General features: G+C 39.8%; 9 protein-coding genes across 11 annotated transcripts; 3 read left to right on the forward strand and 6 right to left on the reverse strand.

The window, feature by feature from the left end:
- Positions 1–499: 499 nt before the first annotated feature.
- LOC111603558 (nuclear pore complex protein Nup93-1) lies at positions 500–3,329 on the reverse strand. Its single transcript, XM_023321198.2, has 4 exons — positions 3,011–3,329; positions 2,764–2,947; positions 1,305–2,692; positions 500–1,188 (listed from the first exon to the last, which is right to left on the reverse strand). The coding sequence occupies exons 1-4, from the start codon at positions 3,166–3,168 to the stop codon at positions 522–524; spliced, it is 2,397 nt and encodes a 798-aa protein (XP_023176966.2). The 5' UTR covers positions 3,169–3,329; the 3' UTR covers positions 500–521.
- Positions 3,330–3,950: 621 nt separating this feature from the next.
- LOC111603594 (GTP-binding protein Rheb homolog) lies at positions 3,951–5,626 on the reverse strand. Its single transcript, XM_023321252.2, has 5 exons — positions 5,272–5,626; positions 4,987–5,058; positions 4,565–4,772; positions 4,358–4,487; positions 3,951–4,292 (listed from the first exon to the last, which is right to left on the reverse strand). Exons 1-5 carry the CDS (start codon positions 5,318–5,320, stop codon positions 4,203–4,205), a joined length of 549 nt encoding a protein of 182 aa, XP_023177020.1. The 5' UTR covers positions 5,321–5,626; the 3' UTR covers positions 3,951–4,202.
- Positions 5,627–5,806: 180 nt separating this feature from the next.
- Positions 5,807–7,036, forward strand: LOC111603593 (RNA-binding protein 42). Its single transcript, XM_023321251.2, has one exon. It carries the CDS (start codon positions 5,955–5,957, stop codon positions 6,861–6,863), a length of 909 nt encoding a protein of 302 aa, XP_023177019.1. The 5' UTR covers positions 5,807–5,954; the 3' UTR covers positions 6,864–7,036.
- A 60-nt stretch (positions 7,037–7,096) lies between these two features.
- Positions 7,097–9,856, reverse strand: LOC111603592 (phospholipid phosphatase 5). Of its 2 annotated transcripts, none has more exons than XM_023321250.1 (4): positions 9,840–9,856; positions 8,359–8,648; positions 7,856–8,274; positions 7,097–7,790 (listed from the first exon to the last, which is right to left on the reverse strand). In XM_023321250.1, the coding sequence occupies exons 2-4, from the start codon at positions 8,583–8,585 to the stop codon at positions 7,411–7,413; spliced, it is 1,026 nt and encodes a 341-aa protein (XP_023177018.1). In that variant the 5' UTR covers positions 8,586–8,648; positions 9,840–9,856; the 3' UTR covers positions 7,097–7,410. The 2 variants fall into 2 exon arrangements, with proteins under 2 accessions (XP_023177018.1, XP_023177016.1); XM_023321248.1 differs by lacking the exon at positions 9,840–9,856 and adding an exon at positions 9,019–9,391 and having other exon boundaries at positions 7,118–7,790.
- Positions 9,857–9,984: 128 nt separating this feature from the next.
- Positions 9,985–10,648, forward strand: LOC111603591. The gene has a single exon (XM_023321247.2). It carries the CDS (start codon positions 10,068–10,070, stop codon positions 10,536–10,538), a length of 471 nt encoding a protein of 156 aa, XP_023177015.2. The 5' UTR covers positions 9,985–10,067; the 3' UTR covers positions 10,539–10,648.
- A 118-nt stretch (positions 10,649–10,766) lies between these two features.
- On the forward strand, positions 10,767–16,493 carry LOC111603589 (phosphatidylinositol 4-kinase type 2-alpha). Of its 2 annotated transcripts, XM_023321245.2 has the most exons (8): positions 10,767–11,358; positions 11,426–12,134; positions 13,998–14,116; positions 14,475–14,608; positions 14,671–14,866; positions 14,927–15,741; positions 15,819–15,887; positions 15,958–16,493. In XM_023321245.2, exons 1-8 carry the CDS (start codon positions 11,170–11,172, stop codon positions 15,959–15,961), a joined length of 2,235 nt encoding a protein of 744 aa, XP_023177013.1. In that variant the 5' UTR covers positions 10,767–11,169; the 3' UTR covers positions 15,962–16,493. The 2 variants fall into 2 exon arrangements, with proteins under 2 accessions (XP_023177013.1, XP_023177014.1); XM_023321246.2 differs by lacking the exons at positions 10,767–11,358; positions 11,426–12,134 and adding an exon at positions 12,744–13,283 and having other exon boundaries at positions 15,958–16,490.
- Positions 16,494–16,666: 173 nt separating this feature from the next.
- On the reverse strand, positions 16,667–19,174 carry LOC111603587 (DNA cross-link repair 1A protein). The gene is made up of 3 exons (XM_023321243.2): positions 18,130–19,174; positions 17,611–18,064; positions 16,667–17,552 (listed from the first exon to the last, which is right to left on the reverse strand). Exons 1-3 carry the CDS (start codon positions 19,092–19,094, stop codon positions 17,019–17,021), a joined length of 1,953 nt encoding a protein of 650 aa, XP_023177011.2. The 5' UTR covers positions 19,095–19,174; the 3' UTR covers positions 16,667–17,018.
- Positions 19,175–19,582: 408 nt separating this feature from the next.
- Positions 19,583–20,837, reverse strand: LOC111603555 (transcription initiation factor TFIID subunit 6). Its single transcript, XM_023321188.2, has 3 exons — positions 20,004–20,837; positions 19,768–19,947; positions 19,583–19,708 (listed from the first exon to the last, which is right to left on the reverse strand). Exons 1-3 carry the CDS (start codon positions 20,760–20,762, stop codon positions 19,583–19,585), a joined length of 1,065 nt encoding a protein of 354 aa, XP_023176956.2. The 5' UTR covers positions 20,763–20,837.
- Positions 20,838–20,974: 137 nt separating this feature from the next.
- Positions 20,975–22,374, reverse strand: LOC111603618 (protein-L-isoaspartate(D-aspartate) O-methyltransferase). Its single transcript, XM_023321288.2, has 4 exons — positions 22,029–22,374; positions 21,798–21,934; positions 21,316–21,720; positions 20,975–21,254 (listed from the first exon to the last, which is right to left on the reverse strand). Exons 1-4 carry the CDS (start codon positions 22,081–22,083, stop codon positions 21,171–21,173), a joined length of 681 nt encoding a protein of 226 aa, XP_023177056.1. The 5' UTR covers positions 22,084–22,374; the 3' UTR covers positions 20,975–21,170.
- Positions 22,375–22,389: the final 15 nt, after the last annotated feature.

The raw sequence follows: 22,389 nt of genomic DNA on the forward strand, positions 1-22,389 counted from the left end.
CATATTAGAAGCTGTAACACAAGAAATCCCGAAACATTGTATGCCATTCCTGTGAATACCGACGCATTACGTAAGTGGTTATAATTGTGCGGATTGCACGATATTGTAAAAGTACTACATATGTCGAACACATTTCAGCACAGTCCGAGCCAAACCTTGAAGTGTTTGATCCACTGCAGCCGCCAACTGTTTTGGAGACAGCGGATACGGAAGATCATGAGTATGAACACAATGCTGAGGATACACACGATGTTAACACACTAACCAGTGATGCCGACCAAAAGCAGTTTGAAGGCGACTATGCAGCTAAACAGAAATACGAGAAAAACTGCAGAAAGTGTATGAATAACGAGAATAGATGCCTTGAAATGCAAGAGCAGATGGATGCAATGAGTAAAAAGATAATTAAACTGGAGAAAATGCTTGAACTGAGCACTGACAACGAGGAAGAGGAGTACATATGGATGTTTCTCAAATAAATTCAAGCACGAAGCACGTTTGGCATTACCATTTTATTCATCTTACTCCATCTGGAGCTCAAGCTGCAAGAGGCGCTGATTTGTGGAACAATACGGCATGGTAGCGGCCATATTGGCAATTGCCTTGGCACGTTCACGCAGCTCGTTTAATCGCTGCTGCTGTGTTGAATTGCCAGACACCAATGGCTTCAGCTGTTGGTATTGTGTGAGTGCTAGATCCATTGCTGCCAGCATGACATCAGGTATGACCTTAATGACATCACCACTCAGTTGCTTCACGTTTGCCAAGCATACGTCCACATCTTCAGTGCTATTGGGTATAATATTTGGTATGCCCTGTAGCTGCTGTAGCGCTGCCCAAGACTTACCATCGTGATAGTCGTCAAAGAACTTGAGCAAATCACGCAACAACGTAAAGCTCACAAATACCTTTGGCTCAATATCCGAGGAACGTGCAGCAGTTAGCTGCGTGCTAAAGCGCTTGGCTTCTAGGCTCAGTCGCGCTCGCAGTGTACCCTGCGCTGGGGGCTGCTGCACCACCTGCGCCAACAGTATCGAAGTATACTTCAATGCCAGATTTAGATTGCCAGCAATGTCATAGAGACGTATCGCCATCTCAAAGTTGCCACGCGTCACCATTTCATCAGCCACCAGGCCAGCCATTGTATGCGTATCGAACTCTGTGCAGCTGAACTGTCCAAACAGGCCTCTGTAGACGAAATAAAATAATGATATAACTTTGAGCATATATAGTAGTAATAAGCAGCAATGCCAATAAATTAAATTATTTAAAAAGAGAATCAACTATAAATTTATATTACATACCCCAATAATGTAACATCATCAACACCTTCTCGCTGTCGCTGTCCAAATATTAAATCAAATATGCTGGTGTCCAGCACACCGCTGTCAACGACCAAGTCACAAACACATCTCAGAAACATGTTGCGTCCCTTGGGATCGTTCAGGTTGCGCAGTGTGAAGTAGTAGTGAAGTGCCTCGGCAGTGTCCATTGCCTCAAAGCGATGCACATATAGACGAATGAGCCGCGCCAAATTAAGACGACGCAGCGGCGTGGGATCTGATATGTCAATAGTGAGCAGAGGTTGAGAAACGCTTCGTACGCCACCTAGCATGCCCAGCTCATGCAGAGCTATCGCCATGTGCACAGCATGTACTCGATTAACATCTGAGCGAGCCAGGAATTCAATTGCTGCTTCGAACTGGCCAGTGAGTGCCAACGCTTGGAAATACAGATGTGGTTGCTGGCTAGCATTGAAATACTTCTCGCCATAGTTATCTATAATCAAGGTTTGGAGCTGGCCATAGCCTGCTGAGTCGCCGGGGTGCAGCATAGACAATCTGATCCAGATAAAGTCGTCAATTGTTTTAGCCACCTCGCCGTGAACCTCGTTAGCGTCGCAGCCAAGCAGGATGCAATAGACAGCCTTCTTATATGCATCAGTGGAGTTGCGTATTTTGTTGGCGTACTGCAGTTTCAGTTGACTCTCTATCTTGGAGTTGACCACTCCTCCATTTCGATCTGCAATCAGTTGAGCAAATTCATCATAGCTGGAGCCGGCTTCGCGTAAGAAATCCACAGCCGTATCAACAGCGCCGCAGCGTAAGCTATAATAAATGAGTGGCCAAAGGGGCTTCCCGCCAGCTGTGTCCACCAGGCCGATAACTTGTTGACCACTAAAGCAACGATTTACATAGGCTCTCACCAATTGATAGCTATCGATATCGCTGGCCATGTTCACCAATGATTTGATGTAGACTCTGTAGCGTCGCTCCAGATGCAATTTGGCGTTCAGTACAAACTCTGGCCGGTGGCGATTCTTGATGGGATCGCCCTGACAATGAACTTCGCTCACCTGAGTTACGTTCGAAAGTAGCATCCATATGTCGGTAAGACGCGCATCTTCAAAACTGCTGGTCAACTGTGCATATTTCTGCACTAGATTTGGACGAGGTTCGCCCTTGAGTATGAGGGCATTGTACTGGCACAGCTCCTGTGCATATATTAGACCCATCTTATCGAGACAGGAGAGAGGCAGGCATTCTGGATTCAGGATCGTGTGATCGGGCAACCGCTGCAAGTCAATAAAATTCTGCGACGGTCCAATCAATGCATCAAGTAAACGTGTTTTTTCCTCGTTCCAGGAGCTTATTAAATTTACCCATTTCTGCTTGCTAACCGAGTCACTGATCTGTACAGAATGTAATTAAGGAAATATATGTCATGTCATGTCATGTCATATATGTAAGCAGAAGTACTTACATTTCTATTAGTATCTTCTATGACAGACAATATTGCATTTTCACGTTCGTTTTTTAGGAACGTGCAAACATCTGTCTCCGCGCCAGCTATATCCAGGGGCTCAAAAGTCTTACTCGCGCTGAGTGTCTGCAGCTTTTGGTTCAATTTCGGCAGATCAATACCCTTGGAGCCAAGCAATATTTGACTACGGATAAGAAAATACTTTTAATTCACTTGTGAGTTTTTAGTCTCGAACATTATAACTAACGCTTGGATTTCTTTGGTGCCGGTCTTGGTGACACGCCTGTGCAGTTCCTCTGTGGCTTGCAACACCTGATGGAGTGTTCTTTCCACGCCGGGCAGTTCGCAGTCATTCTTTTCCTTCGTTAGGCTTTCAGCACGCTGCAGCAATGTATTTAGATCCATTTTATAAATCTTTCAGCGCCAAATAAAAAACGCGGACAATGCCGAAACGTAAACAATGTCAAGTGTTGCAATACGAGTCGAATAATTTTTTCACACTTAACAACACTGAATTTGTTACCGCGTCATTTAAAATGCGAACACGGCTAAACGAAATAAATCAATATTTATTGTTTGCTTAAACAGTTGCTAAAGTTACTACTATTTAAGTTTTTTGCTTATATTTGTATAGGCAGCTGCTGTGTATAATGAATTCCCATTCATACAGATTTCGACGCCTTGTTTGGAATATGAGTCATTGTTTAAGAGATGCAAATCGCATTAGTATATTTTTTTTCAACCTTAACCTCTTGACCTACTGTCTCGATATTTAAATTGATTGTTGAATACAAAAAAGTTTCCAGTCGTACTTCTGCTACATTCGATTCATTGCAATCGCTTGCTACGCGTAATTGGTAAATTAAAATTTTTACATTAAGTAAGTCATCAAATATTGTTGTATCTGAACTCTATATTATGCGTTAGAAGCTTTATCTCGTTCAGAATTTTATTTATTCAACTGTCAAATCAGTATTTGCATTTGAGTCTTTGATTCTTATCTATAAATTCAATTAATAGTTTTTAATATGTGCTGTTGAGAAGATATATTTTGCTTTGTTTTGTTTAAATGATTTAATCATAAGCTTATTATTACAGCTTGACAAGCCAAATACACACCCAGTAAAAAAAATACGACTTATTACTTGTAAAATTATATTTAAATTGAAACTAAAGACATTATAACTTGCATTGTAACTGAAGTGTTATTGTTTTGAAAAATTGTGTACTAACTTAAACCTGCTTTGTTGCTAAATAGTCACCATTAATGATGCTAGGCAACATTTTGGATCCTTACATATTTGTTAAGATTTTTATTTGTTTCTTTTGTTTGCCCTTATAACTTATAGGTACTAGTATGTAAATTTCGCCATCCGTCCTAGGACCAAGCTGTTTTTTATAAGAAAAATCAATTGTACACGCCAGAAACTGCCAAGTTCTTATGATACAATACAGCTGCTTTTCTCGGGCGGGTTACCATTCTCGTTCTCAATTAGCATAAGTAATTGATGAAAAATATCGCCCACAGACTGAAGAAATGCAAAGGTCAATATAAATTTCATAGCGAATATCTCTCACTTGACAATGGACTTACCTCATTTTGCTTTGCAGATGTTTCGAGAAACGCTGCCCGCCAGCAATCGGCGAGTTTTTTGCCCTCTTCTGTTGAAACTGTGCGCTCCTGATGCAAATCCGTCTTATTTCCTACTAAGACTACAGGTACACTAAAAAATATCATTAAAATATGTAAACACATTTTAAAACTGAATTCGAATTGACATAGTCTATAAAAATATCTTACTATTTCTTGCCCATCACATCCAATAGTTTTTCGTAAATAATTTTAATGACTTCAAAAGATTTTTGACTGGTTATGGAATACACCAGAACGTATCCATGAAAGTCCATGCTGTATTGCACCGGAAATATGCTATATTCATCTTGTCCAGCCGTATCGACCAGTTTAACGTTATAGTCCTGCGAGTTGACGCGTGTAATTTTGGTGAATGCTGGAATTTCATGAAAGTCAACGCGTACACATTAATCGTTTATCAAATGACGTTCTTTGTGCACGCATTAGCCACATGAACATAAACCTTGAATGCCATCAGCATCCTCAGTGATCCACGCTGCTTTCTATGACTAATCTTAATTGATTTGCGAGTGCTGCTTACGTTTACTTTAATGTTTAAGTTAGCAGGAAACAGCCTACATATAACTTACTATTTTCGATTGTTGGATCGTAAGAGTCCACGAATTGGCCTTCGACAAACTGTATACTGAGCGAAGATTTACCTGTTAATGCAAGTGAAGCGCAATTATTATTATATAGGTATTTTTTCAATTGTTAGCAATGTTGTTGTCTGTTGTCAAAATACTACGCAATTACACCATAAGCAACAACAACAACACAAACGCACTTACGGGCCATTTAACAACACAAATAACAGCAGAACGATTAGTCAGACTGCTGGTGCTGATGCTGGAGTCAAACTCATATTTGCTTACCCACTGAGCGGTATCCCATCATGGCTATATTGCGTTCTTTTGGTGGCATTATGTAGGCCTGTTTTATTATTTCTACTATGTATAATTGGTTTTGCCCCTAAGAGGGTGTGTATTTGTATGTGTGTGTGTGTGTCTGTGCGTTTGTGTGCGCCTTTTATTCGATTGTGGACTTTTAGACCCTCGACTTGCTCTAGATACTTGTTGCTATCACAGTTATAAACTTTCAGCAGCGAAGTTTCAATTGTATATTGTTTAATTCAATTATGTATTATTTCACAGAAAACATTCTGACTTTACACTAACTACGCGTTTTCTTTGGCTGTGGTCACCCAAACTATTTAACATTTGGTGCACTGTTATTAACAGCAAGGTACTCCCTAATTTAATCTTTAATTTTGACGTTGAATGTTTAGATATGAAACGAATGAACTAACTGCTTAATGTAAAAAGCTTAAAAGAACCACAAATTAACAGCTCAAGAATTTCAATATATCGAAACTATATTTTACAAAAAAAAGATTGATACACAAAAATACCAGAAATACTGTGTTATCGAAATGGACCAAGCTCACATCCCTAGAGTCGCTAGAAACATCTGTTCTCTGAAGCGTTTTTACTGAAAATTCGCTCTTCAGCTTAATTGTTTTATTTGAATCCGTTTGGCTAGAAATTTCGCCCTTGCAATGGGCACGAAGCGTCGCAACATCGAAGACGAGCTCTCACGATTCGAAGCTGAGATCTCAAAGCCGCCAGCTCGAAACCTCTTTGTACCCAATCAAGTGCGTCCGATTATCGCGGCAAATACGTATACCAACGTTCAGCAGAAATTGCAACAGCATCAACCTCGCATGACGGTGCCTCCGCCTCCAATACCCCCACCACCAACATTTATGTCGACATTCGTACCGACGGGAAACGGCTCATCCACATCGCCAATAAAACCCACATCCGCCACCCCGGTTGTACTTAGCAGTGCACCGAAGCTTTATCAATGTCGACAGTCGGTTCATGTACCGACGGTGGCCACGGCGCCGGCAATCGATATCAACATTAATTCTATACAGTTTGATGTCACGCAGAAACTCAAGAAGCTAAAGGCAGAAAAATCGGGACCCAATCCGATTGCAGAGGAAGCTATCAAAGCAGCACGTGCCTCATCGGCGCTCCAATCGTTTCAGACCACGGAACGGAAGAAAAAGGACCGAAAGACGGTACGCATCGCCGGTGGCACTGTGTGGGAGGATTCCTCATTGGCAGACTGGCCGGATGATGATTTCCGTATCTTTTGCGGCGATCTTGGTAATGATGTCAACGATGAGGTGCTCACGCGCACTTTCAATAAGTTCCCATCATTTCAACGGGCGCGAGTTGTGCGGGATAAACGAACCGGCAAAAGCAAGGGATTTGGCTTTGTTAGCTTCCGCGAACCGGCTGACTTCATACGTGCAATGAAGGAGATGGATGGACGTTACGTGGGCAGTCGACCAATCAAACTGCGCAAGAGCACCTGGCGACAGCGCAGTCTGGATGTGGTCAAGAAAAAGGAGCGTGAAAAGCAGGTGCTGCTGCAGGCCTTCAACTCCATGAGTTAAATGCGCTGCTCCCACTGAACCGAGAAGAATCAGTTTTAGGCTAGTTTTGGTCGCATTTCGATGTAAATAAATTTGTTTTTAGAATGTCTGGATGTGGCTACTGATGAATAAGCATAAATTAAAACAAATGTTAAAATACCTATTTAGCAAGCGAAATAAGTGATGTAATTATTTAGCAAAGATCTATTACAATATTGAACCAGACGTGTGCAACAAACAATTAACACAACACAACTTACTGTACACAACTTAAGTTATTGATATTGATTAGTTTTATAAGTTAATATGTATGTGCCACGCCTCGTACTTAGCTTAACAATTGATCTACAATACCCAGCTACACTATGCTATTACATACATACGTACATCTAACCTGAACAGAATTCCCGCACAGCTGTGCATTAAAGCCAATATTAACTGGTATGATTTACCATTAGGAATACCTTAGCGTAAATTTCGCAAGTCGTTAAATGTCTATTAGTAGACCACATGTACTTTTTACGCCCTTAAAAATACTTGTTCGATGTAACAGTTAAAACCTTAAGCTTTAGAACCACTTGCTCGTCTGTTTACTAAGCAGCGAACTACAGACTTCGCTGTTTGGGACTTCATCCTCTATTGAATCTGTCTCTGATCGCTTATGTTTGGGCCAACGGACATATGGCTTGCCCGCATTGTTCGAGAATATTGAGGGATAATATTGTCTGTAGCTGAAGTATCCGCAGAATATACCAATAAGTCCGCCCACTGTCACGTCCTGCCAATGATGATGATAGTCGCAGGTGCGACTAACAGCCACTAAGGCGGCCACAATAAGAGGCAGAACAGAAATGCATATTCGCCAAGTCTGACCCCTTCCACGTGCGTCGAAGGCATGTAGCTTGGCGCCAATATAGTAAGTGACAAACCCAAAGCTGGCGAAGGCAACTAAAGAATATTTGGAGGATCAGATCAATGTACATTCCAATTGGCATTTGCGTTTGCTCACTTACAGGATGAGTGTCCACTAGGGAAGCTCTTGCGTCCCTCGTTTATAATGCTCGGCTTGCCCGTGCAATTAAAATCGAGTAGTGCGCTGCCAAGAGCGCTGGCAGTTTCGTTTAACACCATAACACCATCGGGAAAGCAACGATAGAAGAAGTCTGGACGCGGTCGTCCGACGGTAATCTTTAATAAACTCGTCGGGATGCTATTCATGCACACCGCTAATGTCCACGCCCAGCTGGCAGCCCGAAAGTCTCTGCGGTCTTTGGTAAATGCGTAGATTAATGATGTAAGGCCAAATGGTACGGCAATTACCAAAAACAGCAGATCGCCACTCTTAACAATATCCGGACGGATTGGATTTTTATACAGCCATAGCTCTTCGACGTGGATTTCCCGCTTAAATGCGTTCATCGTTTCCAATTTGCTAAAAGTCAAATTGAAAAAAATGTTTATAAATCAACAATTCAGTCTACGCGAAAACCCAGATAAGCTCCTCCACACTACTTACAAAAATGCCAATACAATCATTATACGTATAACTATATCGGCCACGTTGCTGTATTTCTTCGATGACTCCTGTTGCTTGGGCTCAGCCTCTGGCAGGAGCAGATCCTTTTGCTGCAGCTCATTACGCCACATGTCGTCGTCGTCGACTTCGCTTTCCAACTCCTTAGTGGAACCTTCGCCTGGATTACTTCGATGAGGCGTTGATTTCACAGTTGTTGCTGCTGACATTTCGGTCAATTGGGTATTGTGAGTTGGTTCAGTTATGAGTTCTGTGTACGGTTGCCTTGTTGTCTGAATAATTGATAAGAGATAACGATTAGCAAAGTCATTAGACTATTAGACGAGCGGTATACGACTTATATATATGTACATATTGATGAGATAAGATAAACAAGCACAAGCATAAAAGGACATATGTATGAACATACGTTTCATGTAATGTGTGTGTGAGTATGAGTGTTAGTTTAATTTGCAATTTGAATGACTGTGAATCTAAATTGTGAACTTATATCACATTATATAAATACAGCATTATGTGTGTGTAACATTTAGTCATACTGTGGGTCACTCTCTCATTTGCATTTAAGTATTTATTTGGTTATTGTATGGGTAAAAGTAAACACAAACAGACAGAGACTAAACATCAATAAATTGGTGGCACCTGTGCTACTTCATCCAACCAAGACGAAGTGTCGTCATCACCGCCTTGTTTGTTGTTGTTGTTCACTTGCTTTCCGCATTTTCGACTACGTAAATCCGATTCCGCACTCTGGCTATGAAGCATTGTCGAAAGCTTCTCAAATACGTATACCTTCAAGTTTGGGTCTCTGGTTAAACGTTGTCAATTCTCTTATAATTTCAAATTGCGGAATGGTTAAGTTTCGGTATTATCAACTGGTACTTCTAAGATTACGGCCTAAACTAACTACTACCTGCTAATTGCACCGGGGCTTTATAAACTTTCTCTCATCCGCATTTGCGACAGTGATGTATCAACATTCCGAACATTTCGAACCGAAGCTTCTACACTCTCGCTACGCATTTAACTGAATTTAACTACAATATATATATATATATATAATATATATATATATATATATATGTGTGTGTATATATTCATCGATCATTATCAAATAATAAACCTATTTTATGAATTTATGAATTTCTTATTAGATATTTTTCACCAGTCTTGTTAGGGAATAGGTAAAGTATTGGAAATATAAACACACTTTTTGTAGAGTAAGCTAGCATCTGCATATGAAGTTAACAGTAGTGATGTTCATCATAGTTCAGCTTTGAGTTTCGTCAGTACCATCTGTTGCATCAGCTGATAAGTAAACTATTCTCTATTACTTTATTATCTTTAATTTATAGGCAGTCTTAGACAACGTTTTTAATCTTTTTGCATTTATTAAAATAAATATCATTTATATTATTTCCAAGTATTATCTATTGCAACTTGTTCACATTTGAACTACTCACCCCTTTTATTTATAAAATTTATACATTTACTTAACATGCCACTGTTCATTAACATAAGCAAAACACAGCGTTGCCAACCATGTTAAAGAAAAAAAGAACAGGCTTGTTTTCGATCATATGATTAAAGCTGATTGTGTTTATTTTTTCATAACAAATAGAGTCAAGTTGGTTAATTTATTTACAAGATTATAATTAACAATTCAGTACATCACCTAAATAAAGTTTAAAATGTCTGACGCAAACATTAAAAGTGATAGATGTGCCGCCGGACAATTGCTTGACTCCCTCTACTTGAATATGTTTCACCTAATTGAAGCGCACACCCAATGCCGCATAGATATCGAACGCACGAACTCCGATGGCGCAATTCTTCTAGCGCGAACAAAGTTCCAACAGGGAGGACAATCAATATCAACCGCACAGATTCCAACGGAAAATAGTGCAGAGTTTAATGCGCTCTGTAGAGTTATAAATGCCGCAGACGACGATATCAGCATTGAGCGACATCCGGTAGACAAGGAGAATGGCTATGTGGATCCTTTGTATTGGTTTAGTGTATTGCCCCCAATGAGTCTACGGAATGCTGTAGATAAATTTAAAAGGACCATCGAATTGATAGCGGAGAGTACAAATTTGCAACGGGAGCTTAATAAAGTATTAAATGGCATTGGCAGGTTACGGCAATCTGCTGCGCTATAATAATATTAAATATTTCACATATTAATACAAAATTATAAATAAGATTAAAGTTGCAAATACGAAATTCCAAAATGAATGAATTATGTACTGGGAATATCCTATTTTCGCAACTCATATTTATCGAAATAAATGTACTATCGATAATAAATAATTTAGAACAATTGCAATATTGCGCAAGTGGATAGTCTCGTCAGCTGTTTCATTTTTATTTTTACAGTTTGCATTCTCCGTAAGTGGACAGTCATTGCTCATCATTTTCGTATCTGACCAATGAATCGATATATATATGTATATTTATATATATTTACATATGTGTAAACTTTAGAACAAGCAATCAATAATTGCAAAAAGCAGATGCGCAGAATTGGTATTAAGAACGTATTCGAACCAATTGTAGATTAAATTATAGAACATGCAAATTATGAATAATAGAGGCGTAGCGCCCAGCAGATAACAGTTTTCACGTTCTCTTGAAAATTCGCACGCAAACAACAACAACAGCGCGCCTTTGTTGCTGTGTCTGCGCTTGTGAGCTGCGGGCGACATTCCCGTTTTGAGATTTGTCGCGCGTGGCTACCCCACCCAAAATTTCGCAAACACACAAACACCATAGTGCCTGTAAAGCGCAGCCATGGATAACGCTCAGCCTAATGGAGCTACGCAAGCGTCTGAAGCGCCCTTGCTACAGTTGGAAGATGAGGTGGATCTCATTGGCGACTTTGTTAAGCAGCAATCAACAACAACAATGAGTAATAACCAGCTGGCACCGCTCCTGAATGGTCACGATGGAATAGTCAATCAATTGACTACTCAAGTCGAGGTGAGCATTTCGACTAATCCCAAATCGAAAAAAAGTCTTATACTGAATTTATCTTCCGTCTGCATAGATAAATACGCTTGGGGTGAACGACAGAGCGTCGAGCGGCAAACGAAGGCCAAAACGAAAGCCAAAAAGAGATCGCGATCAAATTCTATTATCAGTTGACGATGATGATGGTGAGAATGATGCTGATAATGATGTTAGCGTCTCTGATGATGTGGCTTACATTGATGGCGCTGGCGGCGATGATGGTGAAATTGTTGATGTATTTGCCGTTGGCAAAAAGCAACCACAAAGAAAACATCTGTTAATGCTGCACGACATCGACGACGACGCTGATGCCGATTGCGAAGACGAAGAAGACGTTTTACTGCACAAAAACCAACCCGCACTACGCAATGGCAAATGCAAGCAGTCAAAGGAGAGCAGTGAGAGCGTCAGCGGTAGATCAAGCGTAACGACGCCACAGCCGGCGCTTGGGACTAGTCACATTGTAACACCTACGCGACGCGGTACAACAACGGCATTAGCGTCTGCAACATCACCGCTAAAATCAACGACACGCTTGCCGCATGAGGAGGCCGATGATATTTGCCTGGTGCCAGAAATTGACTTCGAGGGCATGTCCACGGACGCAGGCAGTGATAATCGCGAGTCACAGCCGCTGCTTGGTGGCGGCGGTGGCGGGGGCAGCCATGCAAGTCGCATAAGCGATCTACTTGGCGGTCTGGGACGTGGACATGATCACGTTGATCTCATGTCGAATACCTTTGGCGGTAAGTGCTCTCTGCATACTCTGCGCATATGAAAAAGTAACAATCTCTGATGAAGTCTTACAAAGTCATGTGGGGCTTCCTACTTTGGCAATGTATGTGTGCGTGAGTCAGTAATTCATGTGAATGACTGTCGTGGACTTTATTTCTATTGTTCAGCTTGCCATTTACATTTGACATTTAATCTAATTTTCTACAACCAACTGGCATAATACTTTACATCAAAGACAATAAGATGACTCAGTGTATGCTTAACTGGGGTATACCCTGTAGTATAACTAATGCGGTTTTCACGCGATTATTGTATAGTGAATATATAGAAAACAGCAATTCCACTTAGTCTAAAAATATATAACTAGCAAACAAAGTTTTCACTTGCATAAATACTCAAAACACGCGCTGCAGGCAACAAATTGGCTTCTCCCCTTCAATTTTCGCCTATTATTCAATCATTATAAGATATACTACATTCGGCGTTTGTCGTGCATTCTCTCAGCTACTTTTGCTAGTCTAAAAATGTGTGATTTGTAAAGTGAAATACAGATGATTGAATTGGAAATAGTTTGGTTGATAGAAATAGATTAACTAACGAACTAAAATTCGAAACAGCAAGTGTTGAAATTTCATTGTATTTAACTTCGAAATAAGATCATAACGTTTAAATTGTTCGTAATTTCATGTATTTGTTATCATTTAGGATTTATTTTAATCACATTTCGCGGTTCGTGCCAAATTTTGATCACAACAAATTTTGAGAACGTTAAAATGGGCGTTTGGGTAATAACATTCGTTGCTCAATGGACATAAGCAATATATCAAGAGTAGACTACGAACTATGATCAGCAATGACATCAAACCAGACAAATGTAGAAGCTAAAAATGTAAAAAACGCCGATGCGCGTATAACGTCCTCGGCAGTACGGGATGGTGTCATCGCCTCAGAATCCAGTGATTCGGATTATGAGCCTTACGGCTGTCAGTGCGAACGCAACAAATGCGATGCAGAAGAAAAAGACTTTTTGACATCGGGAGAGGAAACACCGCCCAATTTGTATAGTGCGCCCTCTGGAATGCGCAACTCTAATGATTCTGTCACCTTTAAAATAGTTCAGCCAAAATGTCAGTGTGCCAATTGCCCGTTGAAGAACATGTGTAAGTCGCCGTCCCTGCCGATGTAGAACCTACGTATATAAATGTGGGTCAGAGCCTATCTAAACGCTTTAGATATGCAAATTTCGAAATGTTGGTTTTTAATGAGGCCCCCATTTGATGCGATGGTAACCTGGAGCAAGTTTACTTGGGCACCGACACACATTTTATTGTGATGCCGCGTTCATTGAGCTCCAGTCGCGAGAATTTTATTCAACACGTATTTACCATTTGCCAGGATCCCAGTGACTTCAATGATAACTTTGACTTCATAGGTAGTAAAACAGTGATCAGTGATAGCTTTGTCTTGCCACAGCAGTATTCATACATCTTGGTTTCTCCCCTGTGGCAGTGTAATATTGTGCTTAAACTAAAATGCCAGCTGCATCTGCATTGTGGTTAACCAAATGTTGTTGACCCCGCCACGTCTTAGCTATATTTATACACGTATATATCTATAGATATTCATATATTATTATACATACAATATTATTATTACATACAATAGTCACGCTACGTCGAAGACTTATTAAATTAAATTCCAATGTTGATTAGTTATTTATGAAATACGATTCTAGCTTGAAGCTCTTTTTACAGTCTGCGTTTCGACATTATTCAGAGCATGCGCATTTTTGTATTACGCACAAATTTTAGTAGTAAATTATATATAAATTTTCCTTTTAAAATTATTTTGCAACATTTATTTAACATTTTCAGACGATCCGCTCTTCTCGGAAATCGTTGCACAAGCAGAATATGCAATCGAGCAGGGCGTTCTACCTGAGCGTATCTATCAGGGCAGCAGTGGTTCCTATTTCGTCAAGAATGCTTCAAATGTAAGTTGAACTAAGTTAACCAAGTGATAAGTACTTCTAGAGATAAGTGCCAAAACTTCTTCCATTAAGTATTTATTTTATTCCTCGGAGAAAAGCTTTATAAAGCAAGTTGCTTAACTTCCAAGGGTAATACAATTTTGTTATTAATATCAAATGCGCCTCGCATAGTCCAAGTTACTAAGTTAAAACTTGTGATTATATAAATGAGCGCAAATAGTAAAGCATCAAACAAACGGGGAAGTCTTGTAATAGAAGTATTTCACATGACTTTTGGTTTGGCTTTGAAATAAACAATTAAAAATGTATTTAAATATAAATATAACTAATGAATGATTAACGTTTGATTTTTAAATAACAGCAAAGATGTCTGGCTGTCTTCAAACCCAAAGATGAAGAGCCATATGGGAGACTGAATCCCAAATGGACCAAATGGATGCATAAGCTTTGTTGTCCGTGTTGCTTCGGTCGCGCCTGCTTAATACCAAATCAAGGGTAAGTTTAACGACTTGGCAATAGACATATTAACTACATTGAATAACTGTTGAATCTGATAGCTACCTGTCCGAGGCTGGCGCCAGCTTGGTGGATCGTAAACTCAATCTAAATGTGGTGCCGAAAACACGAGTGGTCAGACTGGTGGCTGAGAGTTTTAACTATGCGCGCATAGACCGCCAGAAGGCCAAGTTGAAGAAACGGATCAAAGAACATTATCCGTCTGCTCATTTTAACCGTATGAGCTTGCCACTAAAGGTGAATAGTCAGCCTAATTGAGATATTTTCAATATTCAAGTAGTGCTATCCATTCCACAGACTGGATCATTTCAGCTTTTTGTATCGGGATACAAGGATGCCGATTACTGGCTGCGTCGATTCGAGCATGAGAAATTGTCGCCAGCGCTCAACAAATCTTTTCAGCTACAGTTTGAGCGTTTAGTTGTTCTCGATTATATTATACGTAACACGGATCGAGGAAATGACAACTGGCTTATTAAATATATTGCGCCCAAACTGATGGGCGAAGTAGGTGGTACTGGTGGCAAGAGTATGTCACGTGGCGCAAAATTCGTGCCTGGCCAGACAATAATAGACCTTAATGAGCCGTCGGTGGCGCCAACTAATAACATAGAGCGCACTACAGGTGGTGGTCAACCTACGCCCACATCTATGGGCGTTGCTGAATCAGCAATTGGTGGCCCTAGTAGCAATGGCAGCAGCGATGATGAAACAAGGCACGATAAAGTAGCTCCGGCTGTCCCTGACTGGAATATGGTCGAAGCACCACAAATTAGAATTGCCGCTATTGACAATGGTTTGGCCTTTCCGTTTAAGCATCCGGATTCATGGCGAGCATATCCGTATCATTGGGCGTGGTTGCCTCAGGCCAAAATCCCTTTCAGCAACGACATAAAAGATCAAGTGCTGCCGCAGCTGTCCGATATGAATTTTGTGGAAGAAATATGTACCGAACTGCTGTACTTATTCCAGCAGGACCGAGGTTTTGATAAACGACTTTTTGAGCGGCAAATGTCAGTTATGCGCGGTCAAATTCTAAATCTCACACAAGCGTTACGGGATGGAAAGTCGCCCGTGCAATTGGTTCAAATGCCCGCTGTTGTTGTTGAACGGTAATGAAGGCATTGTCTATAAAAACCATGAAATCAGATATTAACTATTATCTCTCTCGTTCGGCATCTTTACACAGCTCCAGCGGCAGTCGTTTTTTTTCATTCACACAGCGCTTCCAGAATAAGAGTCCCTTCTTCTCTTGGTGGTATGTTGTCAGCTATATGAATATATTAATCAATCAATTTATTATTTGATCAATTTTTTGCTTTTTTCAGTTAATTGGGCTCAGACATGCCGGAGTTACTGTATTACCCACCAAATCTTCTGGTCTGGTCGCAAAGTTATTGTCTAATTATGCGCTTTCTTGTTATGTACTATATAAACAAAAGTTTTTAGTTGTATACAATTAATTTGGATTTTGTTAAATTTGTTAGTTTTCGCAACATGTCGTTGATAAAAATGTATTTATGTACATAAACGCCAATGACAAAGTATACAATCAAGCAGGTTAACCTAACACTATCAACCTATGCATGTTAATTTCCTTACTGTTCGCGTTTTCAATTGTTAAAGTGTATGAAACAAGATACAGTGTCCATTCCAAGCTTTGTTGATCTATCGCTTTCATCGTAGTTACACTTTAATTCTTAATTTATACCAAAACATATCAGTGTAAATTGTTTACAAATGGCTTCAAATCAATGCCCTATCCGTATTTCTAAGGCCAAGGACGCATTGAAGTTATTTATTTCAGTCCCTTACATTGTGAATATCATTAACAAAAAATACAAAATATCAGTTAACACTTTTAAAGCTCAGTAATTCCTGAGTTATTTACATTTATTATAAGTTATATAATCAAGTGTTACTATGTCCACTAGCGGAAACTACATATATATATAAAAGAATTGGAATATAAAAATATATATAAAATAAATGTGCATATATTTAAACAAAAAGTATAATCAAATATAATGCCTTGTATTGTATGAAAATCACGCTTTGTTTATATTTCAAGAGAGTTCACTTGGGTAAGGTGGGCGCTAAGGAATGCGCACATTTAAATATTTACATCTTAATGCTTTTTTTATAAGCGCATGTTACTTATGTTTTGTGTAGAGTATATTTAACATATAATTTGGATATGTAGCTAAAAGCTACAAGGGGTTCTACAATATCTTAAGTGGTGCTCGTATAAATTCCGGGTTATTCTAGTTTGGTTTCCTGCCATTTAAATGCAAATATTCTAATTCGAATGTTAGAAAAAGAATTAAGTTGCACTTTTAATAAAAACATAAAAAATAACAAAACAGTAAACTATCAATCTTAGAAATAACTAAATTAATGAGAGCATATCATTGACAGCATCCGACGTAGCGCGCTGATGATCAGCATCAGGGAAACTCACATTATCGAATTCCTCTTTAGCTTGTTGCTTTTCAATGAGATCCACATTATTAACAGAATTTATAATGCCCTCATTACTCAATGGGCTAACGCTCATATTATCGATTGTATTTGCTAACGTTGGCACCCTACGTTTGGCGGTCTCTAAGAACGTTGTAATGGAGGGTTGATAACTTGTACTAATCATACTGCCATAACCTTCGTATTTGTACCAGTTGGTCGGAACTTTTCCAGTAACACAGAGATCTCTTCCAACAGGTACAGTGCTGATTACCTTTGTTGGTTTAAGGAAACGTACAAATCGTTCTAGCTCTTTATAGCTCGAATGTTCAGAATATTCCACTCCAATAACGCTGATACGCTTGCCATAAGAAGGCTTGGAGTTCTTTTCCCAACCGCTAGGTCGTATACCAAGTAGCATATCATAGTGGCCTTCAAATTTTTTAAAGTACTGATCTAGGTTCTGTGGAAAGAAGGAATCATTAGATGTGGTGGAGTATTATAGAAAAGGAAATACTTACCGGATAGCTTATCTTTCCCATATTGATGACATGCAAATTAGCTTTAAAGGGATCATCACAAAGGCTTAGCTGCAGCTCTGACCAGTCGAGGCATTCAATTGCTTTGCGGCGATGCGGTTCGGTCCAGACACGCAAGCTAAACTCCTCGACCAAGGTCAGCCACACCTTCTCTTTTCCGATTAAATATGAGCCACAGACGTGCAATATACGCTTGCCGGCGTTCTTCTCGTGAAATTGTCTCACTGCAGAACAGACGCTATATATACTGTCAGATTGATGGCAAAAGTCATAGTTCTTCGATAAATATGTCGTGTCCAGGTAAAGAACATCAATCCGCGGCTCGTTCCAGAAAATAGGCAGCGACTCCATTTCAAAGCTAGCACGAAAGTCTCCAGTATGGAGAATACACTTGCCAGTAGTAAATTTAAAGATCAGCATAATGGCACCCGGACAGCTATAATTTATTAAGAACGGACAAACAATTAATCAATGGGATTAGCCTCGATGAGCACTACTTACTGATTGGCATCTATTGCAGTGATTTCAATCTCATTGAGCGTTATGGACTCTCCAACATCGATTTCGTGCATATACTGATTGTGGATGGGTATAAATGTGCGCACGAGCCTCGCTGTTATTGGACTCATATACAGAGGATGGGCAAACTTTCGGGTTAGCCCCACATAGTGATCGGCATGATAGTGACTGAGAAAGTAGTGAGTCGCCTTCGGTATATCGCCAAATTGGAAGCCATCGACTACGAATGTCGTATCTTCCACAATCTTATAGGAAGGGCAACGCTTACGGCTTCGTTCTTTGGGCAAGTTTTTTGTTAAACATGCGCCAGTACCATTACTTTCTTGGACCGCTAAGCATGGTATATTAACCATGGGTAATGAATTCAGCTGACAATCCTTCAGCACCTCAAGTGGCACAGGCCTAGCGCTAATACCATTTTTGTTAGATTCGGACTCATTATCGGAACACAGATCAATTATTGCACTCGGGGAATTTGAGCATTTTGCCTTGGCTTTGCGTTGTGGCAGTGTCCGCTTCCTTGTAGGCTTCCGTTTATTTTCGATTTCCACCGTTATCTTTGTTGTGGACTCCTCATCGAATAGACGCTTGCATCCCTTACGTGCTTTTCTATTTACTGGGGAAGTATTTGATAACTCAACTTTGTAGCTTTTCGTGCAGCTCTTGAAAAAGGAATCAATGCGCATTTGACCTGGTAAAGGTTCCTTTTTCCCAGTTCGTTTAATCGTAGTGCTAGTAGCAATAACTTTTTTAGTTTCTTCATTTGTCTTCTTCTTTGTTGTAGATGATGCACATTTTCTTCTCGCCCTTCTTGTCTTTTCCGGTGTCTTGTTTTCATCTGCACTGGGTATTGAAATTATTGCAAGATCATCTGCTTCATTATTTTTTATTTGAACCTGCAATTCAGATAAATTTCTAAGGCGGATCCGTCCAACACTTTGTGACATGCTTATATTTGTTATGCTACTTGTTGTGTGTTTTGTACAAAATTCGATAATGTAACGATAGCTGCTTTGCGGAAATCCGCAAAAATTCCTTAACTATTGAAATATCGATAGTGCAATCGAATATTTTACACTTATCCCACTTCATTCAAACTATTAATAATATAAAATTGTATATATTCATATATATTATTTTTAACATTTTTGTATTTTCAACACATATGAGAAACTATAAATCCATTCCTGCAATTGCATCTAATATTTTTTCATCGTCGACTTCGTCAATGATATTATCCATAATACGATCTAATACAACGGCATCATACAATGAGCAACCTAAAAAACCATAGTTTTTCGAATACTCATCAAGAACGTCAGGCTGCTGATGTATATTCTTAAGAATTGGGGCAGACATTTTCAAAAGTCTGTGCCTTATATATATCGAAGCCTTATTTAGATCATTGTCAAAGTCGTCCTTGATTAAATGCGGCTCAACTACTTCGGATATAGATCGAATTTCTGGTATGACACAGTCGCGTATTGCATACCTGCCCATTTTGCTTAATCCAATGAGACAACCATAAATCGTTGTTAATGTCGAGTTTTTCAACCCATTCCTATATACACTAGAAAATGAATTTAGAATATTAGTATGTAGAATTCTTATAGCACTTACAGTCACATACTTTATGACCCTTGGCATTATACTATTGTCGTCACTGTCGTAAGCTTTAACAAACTCGGCCATAATGTTGGCCGAATATTCGCGCAACGCCCAATGATTCTGAACTGCCGGAAAGGCACAAACCTGCCGAGCCACAATGCAGGAGAGTACAGCTGGTATGAAAATGTGTAGCTGGAACGAAAATGATTAATTGTGACTGACACTTCCAAGAAAGGTAAGTAACTCACGTAGTTGTGAAGCTTTAAATGGGGATTGATCAGTAGACTGTGCACCATACGCATCAAATATAGTAGCAGAGCAAAATTCTGTTGCACCACATTCACCTTGACTGCCTCACCGATGAACAAACTCAGTTTGGAGAGCATTGGCTGCAATGATGAATCGGAGCTTAGACGTTGTAGCGCCTCTCGGCGCGTCGACTCGGAGATGCCCATGCACGTCTCTGTGATTAGGACATAGAACTCTTGTTGCTCCTTAGATAATGGAAATTTTTTATTTGCCATTAGTAGCACCTGCTCGCGTTTCAGCCACTGATTGCGAGTGCCTGTTGGTGTGTCACGGACTTTCGCATCTGGCGACATTGACCGCGCCCTTTTCCTTCTTAAAAATATTTCAGACGGCATACTAAAGGGTCGTTTTATAATTCGTGACTTTGTGACGGGCTTATCTATGTCTTTGGGTTCTGGCCAGGTGTAATTTATATGTAGAAGGTCCAAATTAATATTGTGCTCCTCCAGAGCAAACAACAAGTGATCCATTTTCACTTTTGAAGACCGCGTTCGTCGAGCATACTTCACTGCCTCAGCAACTACTTTGCTTATGTCTTTGCGCACATTTTTTGCTACAGTGTGAATCAGTTTTCCAGTTAATGTTTCGCCAATGGAATGCTTGGCTATATTCTGCAAAGACGTCCTGGAAAGCGTTGCCGTGTAAATACGTTTCCAGTCGTCGCTGATCGAATCCAGAAAATATTCGTGATAGTGCATTTTGAAACTTGTAAGCTAGAAAGTTCTAGCAGGGTGAAATAAATTTAGTAAGGTTAGTTCTCGGGAATATATGCGGCATACGTCAAAACAGCTTTGACAGCTCCCAAACAAATTCGAGTTGGAAATAAATGAATGAAACTGATTTCATATGAGAACTGTAGATCGAATATGTTTAATCGAATTATGTGGACTTCAATTTACGAAAATCGTTCAATTTATTGTATTTATATCAAATATATATATATGGGCAACTAAAATTTAATTTAGCTTAAAATGGAGAATCACTCGAACTTGAGGGTATGCCGTTATTATTAGTTTAAAATAAAGCTAATGATAATATATCAAAATTCGGTAGAGCACGTAACCAAGCAGCACCAAAACTACCAACGCCTTCCATATATAATGCAGTCAAGATCGTAAATCCGTTAACGGCACATACATCACGCCCATCAGACGTGTCATTTGTATCTTGCCATTGGCATCCTTGTCATACTGCGTATTGAATAAATATAAATTATTCACAGAATATTCATTTATGTATTGGAGTACGCACCTGTTGCATGTACTGCGTTCCACCTTCCGGGCCAACAGGAACTATTAGACGACCTCCGTTTGCCAATTGATTTATTAACTCCGTAGGTGTGTCTGGCGCCGCTGCGCCCACATGTATGGCGTCGTATGGTGCAAGTGGGGGATGTCCTTTACGTCCATCTCCCTCAACAATAAGCATAGTACCCGATTCCAGCATATTGCGATCATCTGCGTTCAGATTAGTTTTGCTCATTTCCACCAAACTGGACTGATGCTCAATTCCGACAATTCGAGTGTCAGAATTTTCGCCCTTTGCCTTAATGTAACGATAGAAGCAGGCAGTTAGGTACCCGGATCCGGAGCCCACATCTAAGACATGTGCGCCGGGCTTGAGTTGATCCCGCAAATATTCCAAAGCAAACGCGTGCTAAGTCAAAAAATCACAAGAGTTGAGAGTTCCCATCAAATATTTTTGATCTAAATGGGAATGACAGACAAAATTACCATGTGAGGGGCACTGATAGTTACTCCGCCGCCAATTGGCTGCGGCGAGTCCATATACGGATTACGGGGAGAGTAAAATTTGCGGTCCGTGGCTAACATTGCACTTGCCACAGACTCGGTTGCAATTACGCCGTAATCTATTTCAAATATATTTATAAATATTCATGTATGTACATACAAATGTGCATTCATTAAAAACAAATATAATGGATGCACTTGTTAGTTGCTTACCACGTAGCTGACGTATAAGATCAGCATTGTTTGCACCCACGGAACGCCAGGCCATGCTAAATGTGCGGAGTAATAGGCCCAGCCCAATGATGCTAGCAATATATAATTTTTTTACCGTTTTGGTTGCTTTTTCTTCAAAGGGCCTTCCAATTGGTTAGTGTTGTTATTTTTGTTTGTAGCAGCCGAAAGCAGCTGGGTGACAGTGTTACCAGCCTATCGCATTGTTTAATTTTTTTTTAAATATACTGAGAATGTTATAACGGCGCACATTCAGATTCGAAAAATAAAGATAAAAATAATTTATTACATGTGAAAGTCCAAAGGTTTAAGCCCGAAATGAATTCTTATCGAAAAAACCCAT

Source organism: Drosophila hydei, unplaced genomic scaffold (assembly GCF_003285905.1).
Source record: "Drosophila hydei strain 15085-1641.00,03,60 unplaced genomic scaffold, DhydRS2 tig00008121-arrow-pilon, whole genome shotgun sequence".
Lineage (NCBI taxonomy): Eukaryota > Metazoa > Arthropoda > Insecta > Diptera > Drosophilidae > Drosophila > Drosophila hydei.